This window comes from Xenopus laevis, chromosome 5L (assembly GCF_017654675.1).
Source record: "Xenopus laevis strain J_2021 chromosome 5L, Xenopus_laevis_v10.1, whole genome shotgun sequence".
NCBI lineage: Eukaryota > Metazoa > Chordata > Amphibia > Anura > Pipidae > Xenopus > Xenopus laevis.
This window is the reverse complement of record NC_054379.1, coordinates 167,774,165-167,801,112: the sequence shown is the minus strand read 5'-3', so window position 1 is coordinate 167,801,112 and position 26,948 is coordinate 167,774,165. Positions and strand designations below refer to the sequence as shown.

General features: G+C 40.3%; 1 protein-coding gene across 1 annotated transcript; it reads left to right on the top strand.

The window, feature by feature from the left end:
- Window positions 1-1,467: 1,467 nt before the first annotated feature.
- Window positions 1,468-24,698, top strand: LOC108716276 (vomeronasal type-2 receptor 26). Its single transcript, XM_041563827.1, has 8 exons — window positions 1,468-1,498; window positions 3,250-3,495; window positions 5,858-5,974; window positions 8,141-8,232; window positions 13,287-14,117; window positions 19,440-19,664; window positions 23,185-23,308; window positions 23,716-24,698. Exons 1-8 carry the CDS (start codon window positions 1,468-1,470, stop codon window positions 24,618-24,620), a joined length of 2,571 nt encoding a protein of 856 aa, XP_041419761.1. The 3' UTR covers window positions 24,621-24,698.
- Window positions 24,699-26,948: the final 2,250 nt, after the last annotated feature.

Here is a 26,948-nt window from a genome sequence, read left to right as displayed (position 1 = left end):
TTCGCCCATCACTAATATTCATATTCATAGTCTGTAAAGTGAGAGAATAACCTCCTCCTCCCATAAACCTATGCTCCTTTTAATGTAATTCAAATCAAGACCTTATTTGCCCTTGATGCTGCTGACTGGCATTACTTGCTACAGACAAGTTTATTATCTACAAGGACTCCAAGCTCCGTCTCCATTATGGATTTGCCTAGTGCAGTCCCATTAAGGGTATAAGTGGATATTGTTACATCCCAGGTGCAGGACTTTACATTTATCAACATTGAATCTCATTTGCCACTTAGCTGCCCAGATTGCCAGTTAGTCAAGATCCTGTCTTCTGATACTCGTATCCCTCCTGGCTCTGCATGTGCTCTAAAAACTCACAAATACACAACTGACATCAAATCAGGGGATTATTTTTATTGCTGCTTTATTACATTTGAGAACCGTCTGCATGGAGACTAAATTTAATTTTACATCTGAGCCACCAGATGTTTTGTGTGTATGGTAAGTTTGTGTTTTTTTTCCTTGAATTATGGAGGTGAGCTAAAAAGTATATGTGCTTTGATTACATTCTAGTGTAAAAGATAAATATGTCTATAAATCTATCCCTGACTTCAGAAGAGTTGTTGGATCTGGGCAGATTTTCTAGTGTAGAAAAAGTTCTGCTGTAAAAGAAAAAGTGTGAGGAGGGCTGAAACTGTAACATCCAAAAATGTTAAGTAGGTTACACCTTAGAATGAAGGTTCAGATTTCCTGCATTACCAGAGGCCTTCACCTTGATAACTGCACCCTGGAAGTACATACCTACACTACTATTATTTTACTCCGGGAATTTTTTAAAATATATTTATTATATTAGTGAGACAGTATTTTGTTTCTATAGTAACAGGTTCTCAGTGACAAAAAAAAATGGTTTTGCTAATTGTCCGGCCAGTTTTGCTCATCACTACCTGAGAGAAGGAGCAATAGAGTAAGAGGAAAATAAAGAGTTGAACGTATACTGACAACTAGAGAGACAGAAAGAAGGCTCCTCTCATGCTTTATTTAGGCACTTCTGTATAGAAGTTATTGGCAGAAACATTCCTATGTTTTTGAATTGTTTAGAATTTTCAAACAAAAATTCACATAGAAAAATATATATTTTCTTAAAAAACCTAAAATAATGTAGACTATGTAAAATATAAGTATATTACAAGTCACTGAGGAGTTCTGTGCCCATATAAAAGCCGGAAGCCAAAGGCAGGGAGCACTGATACAAGTGTGTGGCAGGTTCCCTCAATGCAAAGCAATTGTCAGGACAACAAAAATAGCTTTTATTTCAGCCAGCAGCAGTGCATGGAAAAACAAAGGTAGTTTTCTTCAATAAACAATTTAAAAACAGCTTCCAGTAGCAATACAACACAAGGAACCAGTGTAGGCTTACATATCATACAACAATGTGTTCAGGCAAATACTCTCTGTTTTTCTCTCTCAAAGATGTACGGGGCATCGCAACACTTCGCCAGGCGTAAATTCGCTAGGACAACGCAAAATTTATTAGGATGCAAAGATGCATCCAGGGCGTCGAACGCTGGCCAATTTTTGCTAGAATTACTTGGGCAAGCAAAGCGAAGTTGCGCTAGCATTGGGTAATTTGCATACGGCGAGAAGTGAAAGTACAAAGCACATATATGTTGTAGCAAATACATTACATTACACAAGTCCAGGGAACCTTAATAAAATAAAATAAAGTTGTTATATTGCCCTACACATGAGCCCAGTGTATAGTTTATACGTTATATGGTAGGAAATGTAGGGGGGAGCCCGGGTACCGAAAAAAATAAATTATGGACTTTTGCAGCTTGTCACTGCTGACACCAGCGTTTTTTGGGACTTGGAAATTTTTTCAGCAAAATATTGAGGAAGCCCTATACACTCCATTGCACTTCACCTGGTCTGATCTGGCGAAGGCAAGTCTGGCGCAAGGAACTAGTAACGTTCAGTAAATGCGTAAAATGAATTAGCGGACTTACGTCCATTTGCCAGAGCAAAAATTCACCTGGCAATAGAGTGTGAATGAGCACTAGTATATGTCTTTTTCGCTAGCGAATTTTCACCTGCACCTATAAGTAAATCGGCGAAGTTTCGAAATGACGTCACGCTGGCGAATTTTCACCAGCATTAGTCACTTCTCCCTTTAGTAGATTTGTCCCTAAGGGCTGAACTCCACAGCACATTACGGACCGATTTGTCACCAGGCGATGACACACATGCTTTGCGTAACGTCGGCGTCCGTTTTTTTCGAAAAAAAAATTGACGCCGGCGAATTTTTGCCGCAAATTTTCGCGGGCGTTTCGCGAATTTATTCGCTGGTGGCGAATTCGCGCCTGGCGAATAAATTCGCCCATCACTAAGCATGGCCATTCTTTACGATGACCCGGATCGTGCATCGTCTGCCGATACGCGATTCGTAAGTTGCGCCAAGAGAAAAGGGATGCGGAGGTGTACTGCACCGAATTCCGCCGGTGGGCAGTGGAAACTGGGTGGAATGATTTGGCTCTAAGGAGTCAATTCCATTTGGGTTTATCTGATTCTGTAAAAGATAGTTTGGTTAATTACCCCTTACCTTCTAACCTGGATGAACTCATGTCCCTCCCCATCCAGGTAGATAGAAGGCAAAGGGAGAGAAGGGGTGAGAGGAGTATAAACTTCTCTGGGGTTACCAATATAAGATCTAATGTGGTGACTAATGTAAAATCTCCTAACCCCACTGTGCCTCTACCTCAGGAGGAGCCTATGCAATTAGGCGTATCCCACCTGACTCCTGAGGAAAAGGCACGCAGGCGTTCCCTGGGTCTTTGCATGTACTGTGATGAGAAGGCGCATTTTCTGAACCAATGTTCTAAGAGGCTGGGAAACTCCGAAGCCTAAATGGAGAAGGGGAGCTCCATTTGGGTGCAGGAGTTTCCTCTTCCCAATCTGCCTCCAAGGTTTTGATTCCGGTTAAACTAACCTGGCCTACGGGCTCTGTAAAGGTGTCCGCATTTGTGGATTCTGGGGCGGAGGGAAACTTTCTGGATGCTGCTTTTGCAGCTAAATATAAAATTCCTTTGGTTTCTCTAACTACCCCCATGAGAATATGGGCAGTGGATAAAAGACCTTTAGGGTCAGGTGTGGTTTCAAAACAAACTGTTTTTCTTTCTATGTGTACTGACAATCTGCACTGTGAGGAGATAGCATTGTACCTCATTGAGGGTGCTTCCTCTCCCCTAATTTTAGGATTACCGTGGCTCCAGAGGCATAACCCTCTGATTGACTGGGTCTCGAAGAGGGTTGTTCAATGGGGTCCCAAGTGTGGTGGGGTTTGTTTTCCTTCAGTAGTGGCAACTACTTCTCTTGAGGGTTTATCATCCACATACGAAGATTATACTGATGTATTTTCAAAAACAGCTGCTGAAACTCTACCCCCACACCGGCAGTATGACTGCCCAATTGACCTTATTCCTGGTTCCACTCCTCCTCGTGGTAGAACTTACCCTCTTTCTTTGCCCGAAGCCCAGGCAATGAAGGAGTATATAAGGGAAAACCTAGAAAGGGGTTTCATCAGACCTTCTAGTTCCCCTGCGGGGGCGGGCTTCTTTTTCGTTGGGAAAAAAGATGGTGGACTTCGCCCCTGTATTGATTATAGGGGGGCTCAATAAGATTACCATAAAAAATCGCTATCCTCTCCCTCTAATTTCTGAACTTTTTGATCAGGTTAAAAATGCAAAAGTATTTACCAAGCTTGATCTTAGGGGGGCTTATAACTTGATTCGAATCAGGGAGGGTGATGAGTGGAAGACTGCATTTAACACCAGGGATGGCCACCACGAGTATCTTGTTATGCCATTTGGTCTCTGTAATGCCCCCGCAGTGTTCCAGGAGTTTGTCAATGACATCTTCCGGGATCTGCTGGGGATCTTCGTAGTGGTCTACCTAGACGATATTCTTATTGTTTCCTCCAACATGAAAGAACATCAAAATCATGTTTGTGAAGTCTTACAAAGGCTAAGGGGAAATAATCTTTATGCGAAACTAGATAAATGTACTTTTGGGGTTTCTTCTGTTCAGTTTTTGGGGTTTAACATTTCCAGCAAGGGTCTAGAAATGGATCCAGGCAAGGTGAGAACAGTCCTGGATTGGACCCAACCCCTTTCGTTACGTGCAACCCAAAGATTTCTTGGTTTTGCTAATTATTATCGTCAGTTTATCAAAAAAATTTCCCTCATTGTGGCCCCCATCACTAATCTGACTAAAAAGGGCGCTGACCCCAGCATGTGGCCCCCTGAGGCCGTTCAAGCATTTGATTTCCTAAAAAAGGAATTCAGGTCAGCCCCCATTCTCAGACACCCCGATACTGCACTACCTTTTATTGTGGAGGTTGACGCCTCTGAGGTGGGAGCCTTTCTCAAAGGCACCCGACTACCAACAAGTTGCATCCCTGTGCTTTCTTCTCCAGGAAGTTTTCACCCGCAGAGGTGAATTATGATATAGGTAACAGGGAATTGTTGGCAGTCAAATGTGCCTTTGAGGAATGGCGGCACCTCCTGGAGGGTGCAAAACATCTGGTGACGGTCTATACTGACCACAAGAATTTACTATACATAGAGTCTGCTAAACGCCTTAATCCTAGGCAGGCTAGGTGGGCTCTATTTTTCACAAAGTTTCATTTTTCTCTGACTTTTAGGCCTGGGACTAAAAACACCAAGGTGGATGCACTCTCTAGGAGTTTCGAATTCATTTCTTCTGACTCTAGTGAGTGTTCTTCCATTATTCCTCTTCAAACATCTGCTCCTACGGATAGCCCTTCGGGGAGATGGTTTGTACCACAGGAATTTAGGGAGCAAGTATTGAGAGAGGTTCATGATTCTAAGATGACAGGGCATCCAGGCATTTCGAAGACGGTGTCTCTGTTATCCTGTCATGTTTGGTGGCCATCATTCAAACAGGAGGCTAAGGCCTTTGTTAATTCCTGCCCAGTCTGCCAAAGATCCAAGGCTTCTCTAAATTCTTCACCACGGTTTGTTAATTCCCTTACCCATTCCAGAAAAACCTTGGTCCCATCTTTCGATGGACTTCATTGTTGATTTGCCCCCTTCTCAGGGGAAAACTGTGATCTGGGTGGTGGTGGATAGGTTTAGCAAGATGAGCCATTTTGTTCCCCTTCCACACCTTCCCAAGGCTAAAACCTTGATTTGTTTGTTAATCACATTTTTAAGTTACATGGTTTTCCTGAAAATATTGTTTCTGACAGGGGAGTTCAGTTTGTCTCAAAGTTTTGGCGTGCTTTCTGTTCTTTGGTGGGGATTGAGTTATCTTTTTCCACTGCTTATCATCCCCAAACCAACGGCCAAACTGAAAGTGTGAACCAGTCTCTGGAGCAGTACCTCAGGTGTTATGTGTCCGACAACCAGTCCACTTGGGCGGAACTATTACCCTGGCCAGGGTTTGCATACAATAATGCTACTCATTCTTCCTCTGGGGAATCCCCTTTCTTTATTGTCAATGGGTTGCACCCCAAAGCTTTTTCGTTCTCTGGGTCTGGTTCCCCTGTACCATCTGCCAACTCCTCTGTTGAGTTATTTTCTAAAGTTTGGTCTCAAGTGCATGAGTCTCTGTCTGCAGCTACATCAGCTCAAAAAAAAGCTGCTGACAGATCTCGTAGAGAGGTACCCCAGTATAAAGTGGGGGATTTGGTCTGGTTATCTACCAAGAATATCAAGTTGAGGGTGCCCTCTCTCAAACTGGGTCCAAAATTCATTGGTCCATATCCCATCACCGCTATAATTAACCCTTCCTCTGTTCGTCTTGTTAGCTGTTAATTTTAAAATTTCTGATTCCTTTCAAGTCTCCCTTCTCAAACCAGCTTCACAAATCCGGCAGTCATCTGTTCTTCACCCAGTGTTGGTCGAGGGTCAGCCTGAATTTGAGATCCAAGAGTTCCTTGATTCTCGCCTGGTTAGGGGTAAGCTCCAGTAATTGATTAAATGGAAGGGCTATGGCCCCGAGGAGAACTCTTGGGTCTCAGTTGAGGACATCAAGGCTGACCGTCTCAGGAAGCAATTCCATCAAAAGTTTCCTAGGAAGCCTGGGGGTCCAGTGGCCCCCCAGAGAGGGGGGTAATGTGAGGGTACCTGTGCGGAGGGGTCGTCATTGACAGGGACGCCCGCTGCGCCATCCTTCTTCCTAGCCACACCAGCGTGTTTTCGCTGGCGCCGGCTCCTCCTGTGCACGCGACTCCTTCCATTTAAAGGCGCACCCGTGCCTGGCTTTTGACTATTCTGACTTCTGGATCCTGACCCTTGCCTGATTACCGACTACCTCTTTTGATTAACCCTCTGATTGACTTCCTGGTTTGACTCTTGCCTGCCTGACTATGTTTATTCTCTGCCAACCTCAACCCGGCCTGTCTGACCATCCTTCTGCCTAATCCTTTGTACCGTGACCTTCGGCCCAAAAGACTTTGCTAACAGCCGTGCCCCTTTGCCAGCCAGAGCATCTCACCTTGTACCCCTCGTTAAGTCCAGGTGGCACCCAAGTAAGCTGAGGGCTCCTCCCGAAGCCCAATGGTGGTCACACTACTGGTGAAGCCGAGCCGAGACCAGGGTGCTTGGCACTTGTTCTGGTATTGGGTGCCGGTCGTGACAGTACTCTCAGGTCGTTCTTCTTTAAAGATTTGCCTGACATTGAGGGTAGCGCTAGTGTCACAGTAACATAAGCCAAAGTAACTATAAAATGAATTATGAATTGCAAAATAACTCACACACTTACTTTTGATCCCCTTATAAAATCATTACATCTGAATTAAGCCACACAGGGTGGTCTTTAAGGGTCGTGGAAGACAGGGTGACAGGGATGTACTGCTGAAGGTTCTCAATTCTAAGGAATATATTGAGGAAAGTAATGGGAATGATGGATTGTTGCTAATATATTATTGTCACTTAACCACTGCTTGTTCCTTTTAGATATTTACAGCTCTTGACCCCCTAGGGTTCACTATGTTAGTCTTAGAATAAAAACAGTATATTGGGTATAAATAAGTTGTTTTGCTATGTGGTGTAGAAAAGAATAACAGTCACAGCGTTTTCTCAAGGTATTATAAAAATAAGATTTGCTGGATGGATAAATTGAGCCTCATAGTGATTCCCTCTTCATAAACAGGTTCTATCTACCCACGGCATGATCTGTGCAGTGATACTTTCCCTTAGGAATCATGCTGATACTGACCGTTCTTCTGCAGATCTTTCCAGCAGCATCTGGTGTCAGTCACTATTCATCCCCTGGATGTGTTCTATGGAAAAACAATTACTCCAACACTTTCCAAGATGGGGATTTCATTGTTGGTGCAGTTCTTCAACTCAGTGATTTCCATTGGCGTTTTACTCCTTCACCAACTGAATATCAAACGAATATTAGATGTATGCGGTATGTCCTTCATGTTTGTGTACTATGTATGTATTGAAATATATGTTAGTATTTCAACAGATATCCATAGACTATGTGCGTCCACTGAACCATTCCCAATCTCTCAATTCAACTGTTCAACTGTTTATTTTGTTATTAGTCTATCTTCTCCTGGCTTCCCTCCTCTCAAGATGAAACAGTCCTACATTGCTATACGGGTACAATTAAGTTCTTTAGAACAAAGCTTTTTTATTTTTAAATGCAAATCCATATCTTATCCCCATTGTAAGCAGCAGTCCTGTCCTGCTTTATGGCAGAGATAATATTTGTTCATCAGAAAAAGAAAGTGTCTCCTTTACTAATAGAGAAAAGGAAAAAAAGTAATGGGGCCTAGTCAGAATCAAACTTATAGCTATAGTTTCAATAAGACCTTTTCCTTATCACTTTCCTATCTTTGGAGCTCTCCATATCTCTAGACATATTTGTTCAATCCTCAGAAGGATCACTGCCATCTGATCAGAGTGATTGTCACCCTGAACTGCAGTATGTGGGCAGAACCAAACAAAAGAGCAGAGTATTTAGACATAAAAGGTGCTGAACAAAGTTCTGGTAACCTGTTCCAACTAAGAAAGCAACAATTCATTTGCATAACGTTTGGACTTTACTTATATTTTTGAAAGCAAATTAGGTATAATAGTATCAGAGCATCATTTTTTCATATTTCCAGATTTCTCTGCAGAGGCCCTTCTACTACGACTGGTTTCTGTTCTATCGCTTACTTTGGTCACCACCCTTAAAGGAGAACTAAAGCCTAAAGAAGTAACATCAATGTTGTACATGATGTTATGTGCTTTTATACCAGCCCAAGTCAACCTCAGCCCTTTAGCAGTAAAGATCTGTGTCCCCAAAGATGCCCCAGTAGCTCCCCATCTTCTTTTCTGCTGATTCACTGCACATGCTCTGTGCTGCTGTCACTTACTGAGCTTAGGGAGCCACTCACAATATACAATACACATAGAATAGAAATGTCACAATATAAGGCTGATTAGTAATTAATACACATAATTACTACATGGCAGCACAGAAACCAGTGCAATTAGCATCAGAATTGAATAATCAGCAAACCTGCAGCATCAGCTTCTATTACAGCCAGGGAAGCTCATTTTCTGCTGGATAATTAGTGACGAGCCCTAAGCTTAGCTTCTCAACAGCCAATCAGAGCCCACTGAGCATGTGAGTGTCACAGACACTTTCCAAGATGGTGACCCCCTGTGACAAGTTTGAAGTCCTGGATCATTGCTGCTATTGACAAGCTCAAACTTTAGCCTCGTGCAATAAGTTCAATACATAAAATATGGCATTTTTAGCCAGATTAAATTTTAAGGTTTAGTTCTCCTTTAAGAATAGAAACACCTATTCAGCAAAATGTATTTGTCACATTCGACACCCTATATCCAGAACCCAAGCTAAGCTCCCTGGTCTTGGCTCTCACTTCTGCCTTTAACCTGCACCTTTCACCTCGGGAGGAGCCTTCGGTTAATCAGATGCCACCAGGCCTTAACAGAGAGAGGAGCAAAGCTAACGGTTCTGGACGAGCAAAGGGGCATGATGGTCTCACCAGGATACTGGAAGGAAGAACACCACCAGGAACAAGCAGGCCGGGCCAGCACAAGCAGATAGAATGGTCAGACAGGCCGGAATCAGGATAGAGAGCGTAGAATAGTCGATGGACAGGCAAAGGTCGGATTGGAGAGGTCAGAATAGTCAAAGACAGGCAGGATCAGGATTGGAAAGATCAGAGTAGTAAATCAGGCAAGCAGAGGTCAAAACACAATAGATCAGTCAGGATTCACAAGGTATTAACACCCAGGAACTTCTAAATAGAACCTAACAACGGGCAATTTGCTGAAGACTCAACTGTTTGAATTTCACACCAATGCGCAATGGAGTCATCACGCCAGCGTGCCTTTAAGAAACGGACGCGGGGGGCGTGTGTGCCAGAGGGGAACCCAGAACCAGGAAGGGAGCAGCACAGCAGCAGGCGTCTACGCCAGGGACGCGGCGTTGGACCCCGCTACCCACTAGACCACCAGGTTACTTCCTTACAGTATTATTATTAATGATTTCCTGTTATTTACATAGTGCAGATTTCCACAGCATTATACATGATTCGCGTCAGTCCCTACATCAGAGAAGCTATTCCTATTATATTTCCATACACAATGTTGGTATGTTGGTTCAATGGTCAGACACAAACTGCCTAATCGGCCCCTCCAGTATGAATAGTAAACTTCTTGGCCCAAGTATGTGGCCCACCAACAGGCCTGTCTAACCAATATCTGACCAAAAGGTTTGAGAATATTATTGGACACAGTCCTTGTCCAGGGGTCTTCTTAGGCTCCAGTGGATGATCCAGTCCTTGGTCCAATTTGGCAAAGCAAATAGGTGGCTAAATTGAGCCCAGATCCACTTATATGGCCTTGTATGACCACCTTCAGTTTGTTTTGTTTCCATCTTACACTTCTTGCCCTCCCATGCCTTCCCCCTACACTCCTTGTATAGTTCCACAGAAAAGATTTTATAAATACTGTGTTTTGTTTGTTTGCTTTTTGCTCTGACTATTCGGTCCGTTCAGGGTTCATTACATTATTTTATTGAATAGATTTCGTACTTTATTAAGAACATACAACAAATTATATTAACTAAAATATTTAATATACTGTTTCATTATGATATTTGATTATATCTCAAATTTTATATAATATTAAACAGCACATCCTTTCGATTTTACCGTCATCTTCTGGTCTTCAAGTTTGCCATTGAAGAGATTAATAGAAGCTCATGGATTTTACCTAATGTTACCCTGGGCTACCAGATATTTGATTCTTGTGCAGCTGAACCTAAGGCTCTCTCTGGTGCATTGGACATAATCTCAGGAGCAAACTATAAAATCCCAAATTTTGCATGTTTGAAAAAAATGAAACTAATTGGTATTTTGGGAGACCTGTCTCATGTGTCGAGCTACCCTATAGCCCAGCTTGCAGGGATTTTCAAGTACCCACAGGCAAGTATTAATTTGTATGACTTAAAATTAGTTTATGGCATTTTGAGTGACAGAAAGGTCAGGGTTATCCACTTCAGATCTGAGCAAACTAGGGATATAAACACAGTTTGCACAGCCACACCACTCAGTTGTTGACAATTACAAGTGTAAGTGTAGCGCTATAGTAAATTGAGTGCACCTTCCTCTACTATGGGCTTCACTCCTAGTACATATGCTCCGGATGAGACCTTAAATCTTAGGGAGTGAGCCTTCGCATTGAGGTGGAAGCAGGGTGTAGTGCAACTGTAACAGTAATCAGGGTGCAAAGAATTGGGCGCCAGTGGTTCTTATAACTTAACCAAATAACAGATTTATTGAGCACAGTATACAATCCTCAGTGGAGTGTACATAGATCATAACATTGCAGGTTCATACAATACATTGAATAGGCAGTACTCACAACACCTTTGGTCAGTATGATTCTCCTCAGAGATAGGAACAATACATGCAGCTTTGAGGAGGTACACCCAGCTTTCAGCCTTTTCCCTAAGTGGAACCTGAGGGGAATCTATCTACCCTAGGTCTGTACACTTAGTCCCTACTTCTGGGCAATGAGTACCCTGGGATCTTAATCCCACTACAATCCTCGTAGGAGCCTCAGACTGCTCAGCTATATAAACTGACTGACTATCACTCCTAGAGTGATCTATAAGGGTGAGTATCCTATTCTTACTAGACCTGACCTGTCTAGGTTCCACTCGAGCTCTGCCTCCTGCACAGGCTAGAGCCAGCACAAGATGGACCCTGAAAGTATGACTTCAGAGCCTTTTATACTCTAGCACAGTGCCATCTGCTGGTCACTGTGGGAAACAACAAGAGTCAACAGTACCCCTCCCAACTGTATTTTAGGACCCAATTAGGTGTCCATAACATGGAGGGACTGCCTGACAATAATACTAGGGGTGGCTATTTACACATCCCTACATAAGCATACGTCAATATTTTATCAAGGGTTAAAGTATAGTGGGAACTGTAGTGCAGGAGGTATTCTTAAAGATTGTGTAAATTAAATAAAATGGATGGTGTGATATTACCTTACAATAACACCTTGACAATTTGACACCTTGATTTTTACAACTCAAAGAATATCTTCTGTATGTCTGTATCTATGTCAGAACACATTCAGGATCTCCACACAGGTAGACACAGTGTCATCTAGAAGAACATGTTGGTCCCTGTAGTTAGATTATCTAGATAATGAACTGTTGTTTAGCTGTGCCCTAGGAATCAAATTACCTACATCACAGAGACCAAGCAATAACAGAAACCATCGATTTTTACTTATAAAAACAATATTCAAAAGTATATCCCACACAAGCCAATTCATTGAGCTCATGTTGAACCAGGGGGTAGACTGCCCTTTTAATGCCATGCCAAGTATCAAAGTTTGCTGATTTCCAATGCTACTTTTCTACACCCATTAAACAAATATTCCTCTGCATATAAAGGCCTTTTGGTTGCCAAATGTCATGACAATTATAGTGTCTTTCTCGAGACCATGACCACTGCTCCTCTTAGCTAAAAACTGCAATGGTCTTGGGTAATTGTATTGTAGCTCCACCCTGCAATCTTCTTCCACTTCATGGATCTTCACGGTGACCCTGAGCTCTCACCTGGACTGGGCCATTGAGAGGATCCAAGAAGAATAAGAAGATGGAAGAGTGATGGAAGAGTGGTGCTTCTAGTGTAGCTAATGCGGTTTTTGGAAACCAGTAGCTCAGTTATAATCATTGGAGGGTGCCTAACATTTAAAACTCCCCATTGATTATAGCTTTCCTTCTCCTTTAATCTTTCCTTTAGTCTAGTTCAAAATGCTGTGAATAAAATAGTTTTTTAAAGCAAAGTATTTAATTTACAAATATAAAAATATAAATTATTAGTCAAAGTAAGGGGTCTATTTACTAAAGTAAGGGGCTTATTTACTGAAATTTGGGTTTCCTTTTTTGCACACATCGTTTTTTTCATAGATTTTTCAATTTCTCTAAGGGGTCTATTTATTAAAGGTTGAGTTTTGCTTTCTATAAAAAAAAATTTCACTAAAATTATTTTTGGGGATTTTTTTTAGAGATTTATTATGCTCCAAAGCAGCAAAAATCCAAATCTGAAACCTGTCTAATCATGTAAAACTCAATGGCAGAGGTCATTTAAACATTTGAAGATGTTTTTTGCTTTCATGATTTTCAGGTGTTTTGGGGTATTTGATGCTGTTTTTCACTCTAAAACGTGATAAATTAAAGTTTTTAAGCCTATAAACTAGAAAAATACTGGTATTTGTAAAATCTAAAATTTTTGCGTTTTTTCTGATTTTTTCAAGTTTTTCTATTAGTTAATTACCGGTAGCCAAAATTGTGGATGGGAGTTGGGTTGAGTTTGTTTCTGGTAAAATATATGAAAAGAAAAGAAGTTTTAGTAAATAGCCAAGATTCAAGATTTATTACTTGTAAAAACCAGGAAAAAGTCTAATACAAAAAACTGGCAGGTAAAAGTTGTTGAGGTCCTATAGAAGTCAGTTGGAGCTGCACTGATCATGTTAGACTATTTTCAAACAATTTGGACTTGACTTTTTCGAGGTTTTCGAGGTATCTTTTAGCACATCTTTCATAGACTGGATATTTTATTAAATTTCATGGCATTCATGGTTTTAGAGAAAGGGAGTTTATTTTTGGTTTCAAAACCTCTAAAACCACTAAAATGAGACTGTTGATAAATAGGCCTCCGCATGTTTATACTTACTTGCTGGTAAAATAACAAGTCATTATATTGTTTCCAGGTCAGCTATGGCACTACAGATCCCATTTACAACGACAGAATCCAGTTTCCATCATTCTATCGAACTGTTCCGAATGAAGTATCAGAAATGGATGGGATTGTGCAGATGCTGAAGCACTTTGGTTGGAAGTGGGTGGGCCTCATTATATCTGACAGTGAAAGTGGGGAACGAGCTCTTGACAGAATAAGGAAAGGCATAGAAAGTTATGGTGGTTGTGTTGCCTTTTCTATTTTCCTTATGGAGAAAGTTTATTTTTATATATTTCTTAACCTTAAAACACTTTTTGATAAAATGAATACAAAGGGCGTTGATGTGATTGTTCTGGTTTTAACTCCAATGCACATCAATGTCATTGTACAATTATTTTCTTTTAGACAAGTCAAAAGGAAAATTTGGCTCATATCCTCCCTTTTCCCCACTGTCATCCACTTTATAGATGGAAATGTTAAAACCTTACTAAATGGCACTTTGTCATTATCTGATCAGGGAGGAGAGATCCCTGGGTTTGAAACTTTTTTTTACAGAATGACTCCCAATAACTACCCCAATGATGATGTAATTACAACAATATGGGAAAAATTACATGGATGCTCATTTACTGGATTTCTGAAGACTAATACAAGTGTTCCAGATAAGAAATGTTCTGGTAATGAATCCCTGAATAATGAGGTTTTATCAACTTTTGGTAAATTTGACTTCAGAATTGGTTATCAAGTTTACACCGCAGTCTATGCACTGGCTCATGCCCTTCATAATCTTCTCTCTGTTCAAACACCAACCCATCACCTGGAACCTGCAGGAAGTCTAAATGATAAATTCAAGCCATGGAAGGTAGGTTTCATATTCCTGGAATCTTCTATTCTAGGAATAGAATTCTACTCTACTTCTAGTTCATATGGGCAGCCATTCAAGCACAGGATACACAGTAGATAACAGATAAGTACTACTATAGTTTATATAAACAAGCTGCTGTGTAGCCATGGGGGCAGCCATTCAAGCACAGGATACACAGTAGATAACAGATAAGTACTACTATTGTTTATGTAAGCAAGCTGCTGTGTAGCCATGGGGGCAGCCATTAAATCACAGGATACACAGTAGATAACAGATAAGTACTACTATAGTTTATATAAACAAGCTGCTGTGTAGCCATGGGGCAGCCATTCAAACTGTTTATCCTGTGCTTGAATGGCTGCCCCCATGGCTACACAGCAGCTTGTTTATATAAACTATAATAGTACTTATCTGTTATCTACTGTGTATCCTGTGCTTGAATGGCTGCCCCCATGCTACATAGCAGCTTGTTTGTATAAAAAATAGTGTTTCTACCAGTGCCAAGTAACAGTACATTATATAGTCATTCCTTTAATACACTCAACTTTGTTTGTGTTACTGTTCCTTTAAGCAAAAAGAGTATGAATTTAATGAAGAATATTTTGTGACAAATATTTTAATATTTGTAGAGTAAAATACTCTACAGCTGGTTATTACACCATTCTGTCCACCACATGTCCATCTCTAATAAAACTATGGTGGACAATATGCTGCAATTGATCTTCATCCATTATCCTGTTCATTCATTTTATCTGCTTGTCTGACCTCAAGCCTATGTATCACATCACAAGACAACATTCAGTCTGGATAGCTCACCATTACTTTAACTGTACCCCTAAATGTGTGAAAAAAATGTATCTTTAAAAAGACGTGACCTTGCACTGAATATCATCAACCATCTGTTTTGCTTCTGGTAGGCAACAGTATGAGGTCCCAAGATCTTGATGGCTGCCCTGGCCCTGGGTTTCATAATATCATATTGTCATGATTACTGTACTTGCAGCTGCACGTGACTTTAGGTGTGGCTATCAGGGGTTACTAACTCACCCACACAGGTTAGACAACACAACAGCACCCAAAACACCAACCAACACCAACAAAATGTGCTGCCACCAGTCTCAGGAGAGATACCTTCACTTGCACTACAACACACACACAGCCACTAAAGGGTTAACTAGAATACACAGTCTAACATTTCCATTCAGCATTCAAGGCTCACAATTACACACACAGCCCGCACCAGGGCCCGCCACCACCTAGTTCCGTTACTGCCAGTGATCCCCAACCAGTACCTCGTGAGCAACATGTTCCTCTCCAAACCCTTGGATGTTGCTCCCAGTGGCCTCAAAGCAGGTGATTATTTTTGAATTCCAGGCTTGGAGGCAAGTTTTAGTTGCATAAAAACCAGTTGTACTGTCAGAAAGAGCCTCAATATAGGATGTCAATACACATAGGGGCTACTAAATGGCCAGTCTTAGCCCTTATTTGGCTCTCCAGGAAGATCTTTCATGCTAGTGTTGCTCCCCAACTCCTTTTACTTCTGAATGTTGCTCATGGGTTCTAAAGGTTGGGGATCCCTGCTCTAGACACTCAATCTCCTGGGAGGGGTTTCTCTCTTCCTCTCCAGTCCTTTTGGAGCTCTCTCCAACACAGGGGGAATCACTCTCTTTTCCCAGCTGCACAGACACATCTCCTTCCCTCTACTCAAGGAGGTTCTCACATGGCCCCTCACCCTCCTCCACTCAACGAGGTATCTAGAGGTAAGAGTTGTGAGTAGTGATGGGCGAATTTGCTAAAATTCGGTGAAAAATTTGCGAAACGGCGCCGGCGTCTCGTTTTTGACACTGGCGAATTTTTGCCGGCAAATTTTCGCGAATTTATTTAATCGCGCAAATTCACTGCAAAATCGCAAAATTCGCCCATCACTAGTTGTGAGGTGTTGCTCCACACCTCCTTTTAACTACAGCTCACCTGTATCTAATTACTTAGTTACCTCTATCTTAGGCAACTGCAAAACACCTAATGGAGCAAGGAATGGAAGCCCACCCTGCTCTCTTCCATTCACTCCAGGGACCCACTATCCAGCTCTTCCTGATACACAACTACAACAATGTTTGCTGCAGAAACACACACTTTTTCCTGGAGTTTACATTTCACTAGTATAACACTGATGAACTAATATAAAATAATTATATTGGTATTAAGACCTCATACAGTTTTACAATCTATTAAAAACTGGCCGGCCTAACTTGTTACACTTCAACAATTAAAATGAATTAAATCGATAAATAATGAAATAATGAGCTGTAATTATTTTCAATTCATTTTAGCAGAATTCATACACCTTCAACTTCAATTCATTCTATATTTACTAAAAATTCATTAATGGAGGTTGTTTGTTTGATAACTTGTATTAATAACATTCACAATCCGGTGCATTGCTGTATATTCAATTAAAATGTCCTCCCGTGCCAATTCCGTTTTAAATTTTACATTAGTGCCGGCTACTTAACATAAAAGTGCTTAATTCTCTTATCATTAACCAGAGGATTAGTTCAGCAAATTCAGGATGAAAAATATTCTATAATGTCCACCTGCACCAGAAAATCACACAGGTTGTCCCCCTATCGCTTTATCTGCGCCATAAAAAATTGACACTGGTGAAAAACACATGAAATTGTGCTCTTTTTACACACGTATCTTACACAGATTATAAAATAAAAGGGAAAAACATGGAAAACCTATACTTAGATTCAAATATAGAATTTCCAGGTCCTGGAGGCAAGGGGAAACAAATAGGATAACCCCCCAAGGAAATGGGTCCTTCTAAGTAAATCCTCCATTTAGTCAAAAGAGCTGACTATTTATTATTGATTTCAGGGGCATCGGGTAACTGGTCACCCCCACTCCCTAGCAGGACACAGATTGAGTTTTTTATGGAACTGGGCCAAGAATATAATGACCATAACTCCTGCTGGGAACATAATAACAAGATGATATTAAATTCATTGGTTATGATTTTTCCAACTGGTTCCATACAAACTAATAGTGTGTGATCTGCCCCTGCCCAGATATTCCCATCTGATAGACCAAGAGCGAAACCTTGTCATGTTTGGACTTTTTTGAAAGCCATTAAAGCAAAAAACAGTTTTTCATACTGTTGGTACAGCAGGTATGGTTTTTAGGATGATAAATATGAGTATATGTTATATTGTGACTTCCACATCACCTATGAGGGGCCTTAATGTGAACACTAATTCTCCCCTTCTTGGGCTTTTACTGCCCCACCTGGAATGGCTCTTATCAGCCAGAGCTTGGAGCAGGACACCACAACCTGTGACCCCTTTCCACGTGACTAATTCCAGAGTAGTAAAGAGAGGTCTGTTATTTTGTATCTGATTTTGGTACTGGCAGAAATGTTTTTTTCAGGATACCTAGGCCTGTTTTATTAACTCTTACATGCCTGTATCATGACACATATAATATTAAATATAGTTTATAATAAAGCAATTGTCTTGCTGTAAAAACATTGCCATTCTTTCTCTAAAATAATAGAGAAATATTCAAAAAATGTTTCAGATCGGGCAGTGGTGTGGGGTGCTCATATCACAGGTGGGTTCATTGTTCATAGCAGGACTCGGGGTCCGCTAGTCCAAGATATTGCTAATCTGATAATTTTTTTATAATTATCTCTATTATGAGATATAGAGGTCCAGACCAAACCTTCTACCAAACAGCATTGCCTTACAGCTTTAAAAACAAAAAACACAGTTACAAGAGTTACTGTCGCGATCGGCACCCAGAATCCAGAACCAATGCTAGGCTCCCTGGTCTCGGATCTTACTTCTGCCTTTAACAGCCGCCTTTCACCTCAGAAGGAGCCCTCGGCTAATTGGATGCCGCCAGGTCTTATAAAGAGAGGAGCCAAGCGAAGGTTCTGGACGAGCAGAGGGGCACGATCGTTAAACAAAGTCTTTGGGCAGAAGGACACAGTTCAAGGAACAGATGAAAGAGTAGTCAAATCAGGCCGGGTCAGTGCGGGCAGAATACAAGCGGACAGGCAAGGGTAGAAACCAGGAGATAAATCAAGAGTGGTCAAACAGGTCAGATTACAGAGTGTAGATTAGTCGGTTACCAGGCAGGGGTCAAGATCACAGAAGTTGGAGTAGTCAAAACAGGCAAGGGGTCAAAACAGGAATCAGATATCAGATATCAGATATCAGCAACAACAAGAATAGCACCCAGGAACTCTCAAAGATGAACCTAACAACGGGCAATGAGTTAGAATTCAGAGACCCTTTAAATAGTTTAAATTTCACGCCACTCGTCGTGATGACATCATTACGCCACTGTCGTTTGCACATAAACCTAGGAGATGCGCGCCGCACCTGCCATAGAGAACCCGACAGCCATAAAAGAAGGATCAACGAGGCGGGCGTCCCCGCCGGCCCACTAGAACATCAGTCTTCACAGTTTCATGAACAGAGTAGAGGCAGTTTATTTTAATATATATGACACCCTTAACATGTTACCGCACAAAAACTAAAACACAATATTTTAGATCTGTAGACAGATTCCTGATGCAGAGGAACCCTGAAGCTACTGCCACCTCCAGAGCAAACGGTAGCTTTAAGGTTAACTTGGCATCTTTTGGCAATCCCTGTAATTGAGCAAAGCACTTTACCCCCTCTCAACTGTGCTGGAATCCTAGGTTAAACCATTGCAATTTGGGGAAAATATTGTGATTGTGCTGGAAATTGCACCTTGCTCACTGCACTTGTGGACACAGTGTTGGACTGGTCTGCCGGGGTGTCGGCGTCCCTAGTCCCAGTGGGCCCCCTTCCTCTGTACTATCCCTAAACATCTTTGTGACATTTATATATGGTCCATGATTTAGTAAAAATATTTTATCATTTCTGTCTGGAGAAGTGCCTAGATCCAAAATGTATTAAATTATCTTATTTTTCTCTATTTTTGCTTGTGATGGTATTAAACACAGGGCTACTAGATCATTCCCTTATTAATTACTCTTATCTCTGTGCCACTAGCTGCAACATTTTGTCTTTACTTGTACTGTTGACAAATGACACATGCATTTTCACAATTTAAGTGTTGGTACTAACTTGTCTTTAGCCTTTTAGCACTATTGTTACCATCTAAGCCAGTAGTACCATCAAGAAATCTGAATGTGGTGGGTGGGCCCTTTGCACCAGTTTCTTTGGTGGGCCCACACTGCTCCAGTCTGACCCTGTGTGAACTTACTGTATATCTGCCTTATGATCTTAAAGAAAACTGACTCTTCCTTTCTATTTATTTTAGTTAAATGCTTTTATTCACAATGTGACGTATAAAACTCCTTCTGGAAACATCTTGTTCTTCAAAGATAATGGAGACCCTCCAGCTCGTTTTGACATTGTTAAGTGGTTCTTCTTAAACGACGATTCTGTTTTAGGCAGTAAAGTTGGAAGTTTTGATGAGTCAAATAAACAGAATTACCTTTACATTAATTCCAGTGCTAATTTGTGGAGTCCATTCTTCACAGAGGTAAAGCTCTAACAGTAATACACCTATACTGATACACAATGATTCTTTTATTTGTCTGTAGTAGACACTGACTGCCAAGAGTTCATGATCTGTTATCCACAAAAAACCCAAATCCTTCTCAGCCAATGAGGCCACCAACACATTTACATTAAGGGGGGTGTATAGGATGGGTTAAATTTATCAAAAATCAAGCTGTAGGTTTTTTTTTCAAGATTCGAGAACTAAACGCAGTGAAAAGTACACATTTACTTTAGAATATTCTTTGTACCCTCCAATAGTCGGCATTTATTAAAAAATAAAACAAAAAAAGTTGTTAGAAAAAAACTCATCAAGTAAAAGCTGGTGAGGTTGTATAGAAGCCAATAAGAATTTTCTCTGACAACTTGATTTATTTACTTATTTTCCCAGTTTGTTCAAAACATATGCAATTTTCAGCCTCATTTTCCCTCTAAAAAACATGCACGGGAATGTTTTGTGTAATTTTTTTCTTAAATGAAATGAAAGCAAAGTCGTCCTAACTCCCATCTCCAAATTGAACTCATTTATCAAAAAGTCGGTGTGGGAAAAGTCTTGCCAGAATCTCGTGAAAATTCATATTGTATGACTTTTTCGAATTTGGCGTCTCAATCGTACAATTTTTTCGGATTATTGTACAAAAAACAAAGCAGATCACAATGTCAAGAAACATTTACAAATTGTAAAGGGGACATCTACCATTGACTTCTACATGACATTGAAAGGTTTTAGCTGGAGTATTTTTGGATTCAGATTTTTAGCAGATTTGGTGTATAATAAATTGTGTTCCCCCTAAAAAACTCAGCCAGAAAAAATTGAAGCTTCATAACTAGGCCTTAATGTGAGAACTCTCATTTATGTTATTTATACCAAAGTGTATGACCCTCCCTTTGCTGCTCAGTTCTCCAATTTATTCAAATCTCTGAATGGAAGTTAGAATAGTTTTGCATAATCCATTATCATCTGCAAAACTAGAGTAAATGCAATTCCATGTATTTGCTAAAACATTGGCATACATCTGCTGAATAGTATTGTTGCTAAAGCATTCAATTTGTTTTAATTAATTGAGAAAGCAATAATAGAACATGACCAGATAGAGTCTTATTACCATAGAGAAATCTGTTTTGCAAATCTGATACAAGTAAAGCTGACTCAAAATCTCTATTTAATTTTCTTTCAGAAACTATTGAACTATTGTAGAAATATAGAGAGTTTGGAAAGCAAGTGAGCCTTATAGAAGTTATTTAGGTTATAGAGGAATTCATTTGTAAGGAGGGTAATGAACCCTATTATCAGACAGGGATTGCTCCTTGAAAATGATTATTTTATATTTGACTATTCTTTTGATTTCTTTCCAAAACTAGTTACAAAAGCTCCCTTCAGAAGCAATGTCCATGATCATAGCCTGGTACACACAAAATACACATGAACTCTTAAAATGTTTATGAAGATTCTCATTTATCCAGGTCATGATATACAATTATACAGTATCTAGTAAAATTAATTCAAAAGCAACTGGACATTTAGAGTTTTTCTTGAAAATGCTTCACCACTAATCTGAGGGGCTTCTTCAGTTTAACTGAAGTGGTAGGGAATTCCCGGGCAATTAAACCCTTCAGGTTAGTAAAGTCACAGATATCCAATCACAATGGTTCCATCAAACTTCAGTAAAGTGTTGCTTGAAACTCACAGATGTATGAAAGTGTGATCCAGTCACAATGGTATCATGATTTTCATTGAGGCAGGTGTTAATCTTTCAATATACATGACTGGAAGTTGTGAAGCCACTGGGGTAAGGAAGTCAAAGCAGCATTGTAGGTTCATGATAAATGGTGTTGCAAGACCCCTCCTCTGTTCAGGGATGATTTCTCAGATTAAATGGCATCTTTCCCATCTCTTTCACATCCCTTTCAAACCGTTTGTCCTCTCAATCCAACATCTGCACATTGCTGTCTTCAAAGGAGTAGATAGATGTGAGATGTAGATAGACTGCTGAGTATAGTCCTGAGGAGTTAGTCCTTCTATGTTGGGCCATTCACTTACAGATTGGAGCACTCTTCACTACACTGGACAGCACAGGGCTTTGGTGTTTGGTCTTTAGGGTGCACTAACTTCTGTCTTAGGGTATTGCTGGGTTTGAAATACACAGGAATGTGATGTTTCTTGAAAATCAGTTTTTCTGATGTTCCAGCCACATATGGGATGACTATGCTATGCTCCTTCCCTCTATTTCTTGGTTTGGTTGTTTTTCTTGGCTTTGATTTTATTTTGATAAATTTCAGATATTTGTATTTTTTCTCTTTTACTGCTGCACTGATTGCCACAGTTTCAGCCCCGATGGTGTAAAGTTCCTGCAACCCCCAGTTTATGTTCCAGAGGGTGATGGGAATCAAACAACAAATACTGATTGGTGTGAGTGGGTTTCCTATATACTTCAATATCCAGGTTTCCCCACTCTTTGATAACAATTACACAATCCAAAAATGGCAGTTTGCCATCTTTCCCCTAGTGAACTTTGTTTTTGTTCACCAAGTTTCTGTGTTGAGTGAAAGCTGGAACCTTATGTGCTTTCATTTTGACCCACGTGACAGCCACATGTCTGAACCAATGACTTGGTGCTATTCCATTGAAGGTATTCAGGGCTATCTTTTCCACTTAAACTGGCGGTTATAAGCTGAAACTGTTGCAGTATCTATGCTCCTGTTATGCCTCTGGCATTGTTTATAGTTTTGTATTGCATCAGCCTGTCATTCATTTGTATGTTTTTGCATTGTTATAGAAATGTCATTCTTAGGCCACCATACCCCTTATCATGTGATCCTATGTAATACCCGGAAATGATCACTTTAGCTGCCATCTTTACACTGTGCACAGCTAACTCATCTCTATCCACAGTAATAGGGATGGGCGAATTTGACCCGTTTTGTTCCGCCAAAAATTTACCACCAGTGAAATGTTGCCTACGCCCATAAAAGTCTATGGGTGTCAGGCGCGTTTTTTTTTTTTAACACGACACCATACAAGACTATGGGCGTCATTTTTGCGGCGAAACAAGGCGAAAAATGTTGCCCATCCCTACACAGTAAACCTACCCCATCCAGCCTCGTGCTAGTATCGTTGGTAGGTATTGTTTGTAGCCCAAGCCTATCTATTAAGACAGATAGTTATTTACTTGTTTTGTACCATGATGCAAGTTTATATCCGTTTATATGCGGCTAACTCATGGCACTGTTATACTGTATGTATCCCTCCCTAGGTATCTACACCCTGTCCTTATTATACAGATGCCTCTCACCCCCTATAGTTCACATATGCTACACAGAGTTTATGGATTTATATTGTATTTATATTGTATTTATTGTACAGCTTACCAAGCACTTTCATGTTCTATCTCCCCTAGTTTTACCCCTTGCGCTTTGTTAATAAACTGAAGCTCAATAACCTGTGTCAGTGGGTTAATGAAGGAAGAAGTTTAGCTTGTGATGCATCTTTGTATCTTATTTAGATCCCACGGTCCCTATGCAGCGAGCCTTGTTCCCCAGGATACAGGAAGTCTAAAATAGAAGGGGAACCCCCTTGTTGTTATGACTGTGTCCAGTGTGGAGATGGGGAAATGTCTAATTCTACAGGTAGGAACAGCCAATGACAAACACAGAATGTACTGATGACTTTGCCCTTTGATGACGCTGCATAACTGTGAGCTTTGTTTTAATTATGCAGACAGTCACATATGGGATATGCAGCAGCAACCTTGCTCACAGATGACCCAATATGTCACATGGCACATAACTCGGTTAGATTTTGTGTTTAAAGTGTAACACACTTCCAAATAAAATGTGTGAGAATTTACTCAGTGTACTGACTTGATGGAATATGGGAACAGATCCAATCCAAGCATCTAGATAAAGTTTGCTTCATTTGTCGACTTATTATCTTTAATCATCTTTAATGCAGATATAGATAGGAAATATATATATATATATAAACCATATGGAATACAAGGATATTTTACCACATGTAATATTCTGAATTTCAGATGCAATGACTTGTGTAAAATGCCCTGAAGACCAGAAGTCCAATAATGAGAAGACTGAGTGTGTTCCTAAAGCTCTTAATTACCTTTCTTATGTGGATACTCTGGGGGTCAGTTTAACTTCAACTGCCATATTTCTCTTCATCGCAACTTCTGCAGTGTTGGGAATCTTCGTAAAATATTGGGACACTCCTATTGTAAAAGCCAGTAACCGAAATCTCAGCTGTCTCCTCCTCATCTCCCTCATGTTGTGTTTCCTCTGCACTTTATTGTTCATTGGGCGCCCAACTAAAATATTTTGTCTTGTTCAACAAGTAACATTTGGAGTTATTTTTACTATTTCTGTTTCTACTGTGTTGGCTAAAACTCTCACAGTTATTATTGCTTTCAATGCCACAAAGCCTGGGAGCAAGCTGAAGAAGTATGTAGGAACCCAACTGTCCATTTTAGTTATCTTTGTATGTTTTTTGGGTGAAGTTATAATCTTTGTTGTATGGATGGCCTCCAGTCCTCCATTTCCAGATTTTGATACTTATTCTGAAGCTGACACCATTATCCTAATGTGTAATCAAGGATCTATCATTTTTATCTTCTCTATAATTGGATACATTGGAGCTTTGGCAGTGCTGAGTTTCATTGCTGCATTTCTAGCCAAGGATTTCCCTGACAGATTTAATGAGGCTAAAAACATCACATTCAGTATGTTGGTGTTCTGTAGTGTGTGGGTGACATTTGTCCCTGCATACCTGAGCAGTAAGGGGAGTAGAATGGTGGCTGTTGAGATATTTGCCATCTTGTCCTCTAGCGCAGGCCTACTTACCTGTATATTTGCCCCCAAATGCTACATTATTTTTCTTAGACCTGAACTGAACATAAGAGAGATTGTTGTCAGAATTACTAGTTATTGATGCAATCTTTCATTTTGGTTAAAAAGCAGAGATTTGCTTGAGGTACTTGAGTGTAGCAGTTAATTATACAATACCTAAAGCCAGATCTCAGTAAAGAAGTCATTTATTGTTTTAAACATGAAACTCTGGAAGTCTATTTGCACTGAAGAAGTCATGTTAGTAAATGCCAATAACAATTCAGCAACTATCTGAGATATCACTTAGAACTAACCCAGCCATGGACTGTAAAATTATCATATAAAAATAAGGCAAGATCACCATAGAAAATAGTCTTTGCTTCGTCAATTTTTTTTGTCAACAAATGCCTTAAATCCATGGAAATGAATATCAGACAAATCCTTTTTCCAAAACAGTGGTCTCCTTTTTGTAAATAGAAAGTTGATTCAGATTCTCGTATTACAGCTGTACAAAGCCATAATTGAAATATATTTTTTTAAAAACCTAGAGTGGACAACAATGGGATTTTCTTCTGTAAAATATTTGGTTGTAAATATTTTTCTAACTGCATGAAATGCTAAACAAAAGATATTTGATATTTTTCAGCACTGGAACTACCTGAAAATACAATCGTTTTGGATCAGCCTTAAAAATTACACAAAATGAATTTCTTTAGTATATCCTATTATATTGAGTTTATGCAGCTAGCCATGGCAGCAGCAACAAAATGAAAATCTCTATATTGTATTGTCACGGACACTGTACTTCCAACCGCACGTGACTTTAGGTGTGGCTATCAGGGGTCACTCACTCAGTCTCTTGCACACAGGTTAGACTTACACAAAAGCACCCCAAACACCAACCAACACTAGTGTTGGGCGAATTTGCGCCGTTTCGCTTCGCCGAAAAATTCGCCGTTTCGCGCACGAAATTCGCGAAACGGCGAAAAATTCGCGAAACAGCGCCGGCGTCTTGTTTTTGATGCCGGCGCCCGTTTTTGACGCCGGCGTCCATTTTTTCGAAAAAAATATTTTTTTGACGCCGGCGAATTTTTGACGCGAATTTTCGCGGGCGTTTTGCGAATTTATTCGCTGGCGGCAAATTCGCCGCGAATTCGCGCCTGGCGAATAAATTCGTCCATCACTAACCAACACCCACAAAACTCATTTGCTGCCACCATCTATCATTCACAGGCGATAGAAACCTAATGTGACTATTCCCCTGTTCTCTCTAACAGGTAATAATTCACAATAAACCAATGCATTAAACACTCTCTCACTATAGTCAGTTAGTTCCTACTGACTCAACAAGTACTTCAGCATGCAGAGGGTTAAGGCTCACAGTTACACTCTTTCAGGCTAGGTTCGTTTAGAGCATCAAAGACAATCTTATTAAATTCTCTTTAATATAATAAAAGGTATAACAGTGCAATATACAAAAAGATGTTACAAAAAGAGACATACATTCAATAATACGATTACAAACAGTTGTAAAATAAAAGGGAAAACATGGAAAACCTATACTTAACTTCAAAGATATAGAATTCCTGGTCCTGGAGGCAAGGGGAAACAAACGGGATAACTTCCAATCGCAATTGGTCCTCCAAAGTAAATCCAAAGTTTAGTCAGAAGAGCTGACTATTTATTAGTGATTTCAGGGCATCAGGTAACTGCACACTCCCCCCTCCCTCAGGAATGTAAGGTGCGTGGCCTAGCAGGACACAGATTGAGTTTTTATGACCTCCTGTGAGTAGGAACTGGACCAAGAATATAATGACCATAACTCTACATTGGAACATAGGAGAGAGATGATATTATATTCATTGGTTATTAACTCTCTCATGGATTCCAAAGATACTAAACATCAATACTGTGTGACCTGCACCTGCCCAGATATTCACATCTAATACACAGAGTAACAAACCTAGTCATGTTTGGACTCGTTGGAAAGATGAAATTGCCTTGAACCCATCACCAGTTTTTTATACTGTTGGTACAACAGGTATGGGTTCTGTAAGGATAAATATATTTGAGTATACCTTAGATGTGACCTTCACTTCACCTTTGAGGGTCTTCCTGGGAACTTTAAGTTCTCACTCCTTGGGCTTCCCCCTCCCCATGGAATGGCTCTTATCAGCCAGGGCATGGAGGAGGGCATTACAGCTTTGACCCCTCTGACCATAGTGAAGAGAGGCCTGTTATGTGTCTGATTTAGATGTTGGCAGAAATATTTCTCATGATACCTTGGCCTGTTTTATTAACTATTACAGGCCTGTATCCTGACATGTATAAAAACTCATTCCCCAATTAGTTGTAAAACACAACTAAACTATGTTTACTAGATGTGTAATATGAAAAACATAAGAAAATCTTTTTATGAAAAATGGTCAAT

Bases quoted from the DNA above. Each gene is read 5' to 3' on its own strand.
- LOC108716276 (XM_041563827.1), top strand. From the start codon at position 1,468: ATGTACGGGGCATCGCAACACTTCGCCAGGC. The intron at 1,499-3,249 runs GTAAATTCGCTA...CCCTAATTTTAG, and splicing joins ATCGCAACACTTCGCCAGGC to GATTACCGTGGCTCCAGAGG. The intron at 5,975-8,140 runs GTAAGCTCCAGT...TCATATTTCCAG, and splicing joins TGATTCTCGCCTGGTTAGGG to ATTTCTCTGCAGAGGCCCTT.